Raw genomic sequence first — 3498 nt, 5'->3', positions numbered from 1 at the left:
TCTCATTTCGTTTATTTACTTTGATATTTTCACGATACTTAGAATTCACCTACGCGTTTATTTACTCTAAGGCGTTAATATCGCCTTAATAGACCGAATCTTACATATTTTAAAGTTAGCAAAGGTATTAATTACTTAGACTACTTAAGCGTAAAGGTAGATTAACTACCACAAAACTGATGTGTAAAATAGAAAAAAGTGTTAATTAATAAAACCATTAAAAACCATTTAGGAAACTTGTTCCTCGTACTATTAAGAGTACGTTTGTAATTTACGTATTGCTTAAGAGTACGTTTATAACATAGAGTCTAATGTGGAGGCCCGGCTATTACACCTCCACGCGCTATTTGAGAGGGTCCCTATCCGAGTGATATACCGCTGCACGCTCCCACCTCTATTACATAGAACGAATGGGCTCCTACAAGGCTCAATCGTTGGCACACAACCTTTTATTATCTACATGATTCCTTCCCAAGCTCCTCCACTCTTATTTATTTGTCGACGACACACGTACCGCTCCAGTTCTTCTTAGACGACATGGATGCTTAGGGACCCAAATCTGGCCTTGAACAGGGTGTCATCAAACCCCGAGTACGATCTACCGACTTGGGACACGCGGCGCCAACCATCCGCATAAATGTTACGCTTATCACGCCGACGCTCGCAGACGCCCCTTGGAACATACAGTATCTCTCCCTGAAGATGACACCCACACGTGCCAAGCCTAAACTCTTCAAATATCCGGGGTTCCCTCTGCCCAACGGAATACTAAGGATCAACCTCGCCAGACATTTGGAATCCCTGGTTGCAGCATTGTCCCTGGGTATCGTCTCCTTTCGCCCTGATGGCTTCAATAGCTTTAGCTGGTGACACCCCCGAAACCGGCTGGTGCTGTTCAAAACATTCATCCTATCCACGGCTACATATGGACTGAAAGGATGCACTGGAACTCCTGTTCGAGCGCTATAACTCAGCACTCATCCAAGCAGCAACCACATCATCACGGGCACTAAATACTCTATGTTTTCTAAAAAGCAAAGGAAACGACTCCACCTTTGTGGCCTGCTCCCCACGCGACCATTCGCGGACTACCTCGGAAGTTGCCTGGGAATACAACTCGACTCAATGCCCAACACAAAACCACTCATCCCTCTGACACAACCGGCCTGGGCCCACGACAAACCATCACTGCACTTCCCGTACAGTATCTATGCGCACCTGAAAACTGTATACAAGACCACGGGCGGGCGTACACCCAACCATGTAGCCCTCGGCCAACGCTGTGACGATGTTAGGATGAACTTACCGAAATATGGGTCCAACAAGGAGATCGTGGCAATGGCCCGGCGCCAATACTACTACCAACTGGTCATGGGCAAACCGCCAACCTCAAACCGGGACAAAGCCAGACACGTCAGTTACAACCGCTGCTTCGAGCCTACACCAATCCGGCTCTGTGCTATTATTATAACGAATACGTATATGCTCACATTCCTCGACTACCGCACCGACGGATGTTTTTTCCTGTCTGCCCCGGTGACCACAGATTCACCTCCAACCACTTTGCCTGCACCCAACAATTGATCCGACAAATTCTGGTAGGCCAGAAACCGCCTCCCATTGGCCCTGACCTCCTCCAGCAATTACAGGAGCGTCACGACCCTCCACGAACACCTTGTATCTTTTATCCAGCATGTAGAAGAGCCACCGTACCCTCACCCGTCTCTGACACATCCAACATATGTTCTACATACCCCGGCTAATCACGCTGTTGAAATACTACTTCCTCCAAACCAAGTCATCGCGCTTGTTGGTTCCGTCTTTGATACTCCCGATCCTGGCCAACCACCACATACCGAGTGCATCCAGAGTCTGGTGGCATCGTTTCACCCACAACCTCGCTCCTCAAGTGAGTTATGACGGATAACCTGATCCTACTCGGCGGTTCGTACTCTGCACTCACCCATTCCACGGCACTACACGGCGCAGACACGATCCGTACCACAAAGGCGGGTACGCTACTTAGTAGGTCAGCAAGCGAATATGAGGGATTTTGATGGTGTCAGTTTTAATGTCACCACCGACCTGAATTGACCCAGCGCATATCTCCATCGTCAACGCACTTGGCCCAAGCTTCAAACGGGGATTTACTGACCACTTCTTCCTATCGAACAACGGCTATGAGAGCCACACCATATGTGTCTTCATCGTAACTTAACTTTTTTGAAATATATAATATTATCCCTATTGTACCTTCTCTGCAACTAAATTTCAGCTGCTCACATGATGCCTTTTCGCATAAGTTGTGGCTCACACAGAACCGTAGCTATTTTTAGAATGTTGCGCTTGGCAGACTTAATCCACTCTCGGGAGTTGGTTGAGAAACTTAATCTACTCTCAGGAGTCGGTTAAGTATTAACTCAACTCTCGGAAGTGATTTAAGCAACCTGATTAGCTCTTGGGAGTGAGCTATCTCTGATGACTTCTATAAATCGAGACGGTTTCTTGCTGTAAAATTTGTAAAATTTGGCCTGCTACTTGTAATCTCTCAGCGTCTACACGAAGACACATTTCATATTCAAAAGTCAGAGGGATTACAAGACGCGAACAAAAGAACCCACAACAGCCAAGAGTATACCATCTTGGAAACTAACATGCCCATAACCATATCAACTATAGATTGGATGTTACACCCCAGATTCTACAAAAAAAGTTGAAAAACGGTTTGGGAAATTCACAGAAGATATGTTGTATCAGCACACAATGCACACACAGATAAATACTATACCAAAGATCAAAATGCGCTCCCTCCAACAAGTCATCCAACAGGGGTCACTGGATCAACAACACGGACGTGACCGAAGAGATGGCGGCCACGGAGCAAGAGGCTGAAGGACTCGGGGGTCATTCGCCGCTGCGAGGAACAGGAGGAATACCTGGACCACTCAGCGTTTATGATCCTTAAGTCGGAAAATCCTGAGTTCGAAGGACAAAAACAAAGCAGCGGAGAAACACTCATACCGTGCGGATGGTCTAAAGAAACTATCTCAGATCGCTTGTCGCGGGGATGTAGCTATGTCGTCCGGCATAACGACGGCTTCTATGCGTTGGCTATGGCCGATCCCAAGCTCTGGCAGTTTCGGGATCACCAGGGCCAACTTTGGTGCTTCCTGGCGCTCCCTATGAAGGCTATGTTCTCACCAGCATGGTTCCACCTGCTGATGGATATGTTCATAGGGGCTACGTTCTCACCAGCATGGTTCCAGATGCTGATGGATGTGTTCCGCTGGATATCGAGAAGAAGAGGAATCCGAATGATTCTGTACGTGGTCGACCTTCAACTATTAGGTCACCCACGGATCATCATGAAGCAGAAGTGATACATCGATCAGCTTCTGAACGCACTGGGGTAGGGATAGTGAACACAGTGACTACTATCTCCAATCCCATATATACTATATATATATATATTTATATATATATATATATATATATATA

General features: G+C 46.7%; 2 protein-coding genes across 2 annotated transcripts; one reads left to right on the top strand and one right to left on the bottom strand.

Annotated features, from left to right (window-relative positions):
• Positions 1-391: 391 nt before the first annotated feature.
• On the bottom strand, positions 392-2991 carry SARC_13535 (hypothetical protein). The gene has a single exon (XM_014292335.1). The coding sequence runs from the start codon at positions 906-908 to the stop codon at positions 546-548; it is 363 nt and encodes a 120-aa protein (XP_014147810.1). The 5' UTR covers positions 909-2991; the 3' UTR covers positions 392-545.
• On the top strand, positions 2955-3380 carry SARC_13534 (hypothetical protein; the record flags this gene model as incomplete). Its single annotated transcript, XM_014292334.1, has 1 exon — positions 2955-3380. One exon carries the CDS (start codon positions 2955-2957, stop codon positions 3378-3380), a length of 426 nt encoding a protein of 141 aa, XP_014147809.1.
• Between the last annotated feature and the right edge of the window lie 118 nt (positions 3381-3498).

The sequence above is a fragment of the Sphaeroforma arctica genome (assembly GCF_001186125.1).
Source record: "Sphaeroforma arctica JP610 unplaced genomic scaffold supercont1.3401, whole genome shotgun sequence".
Lineage (NCBI taxonomy): Eukaryota > Ichthyosporea > Ichthyophonida > Sphaeroforma > Sphaeroforma arctica.
The sequence above is the reverse complement of the archived record's forward strand: the minus strand, read 5'-3'. Positions and strand labels throughout refer to the sequence as shown.

Excerpts from the sequence above, each read along its gene's own strand:
- SARC_13535 (XM_014292335.1), bottom strand. The coding sequence starts at position 908 with ATGAATGTTTTGAACAGCACCAGCCGGTTTCGGGGGTGTCACCAGCTA.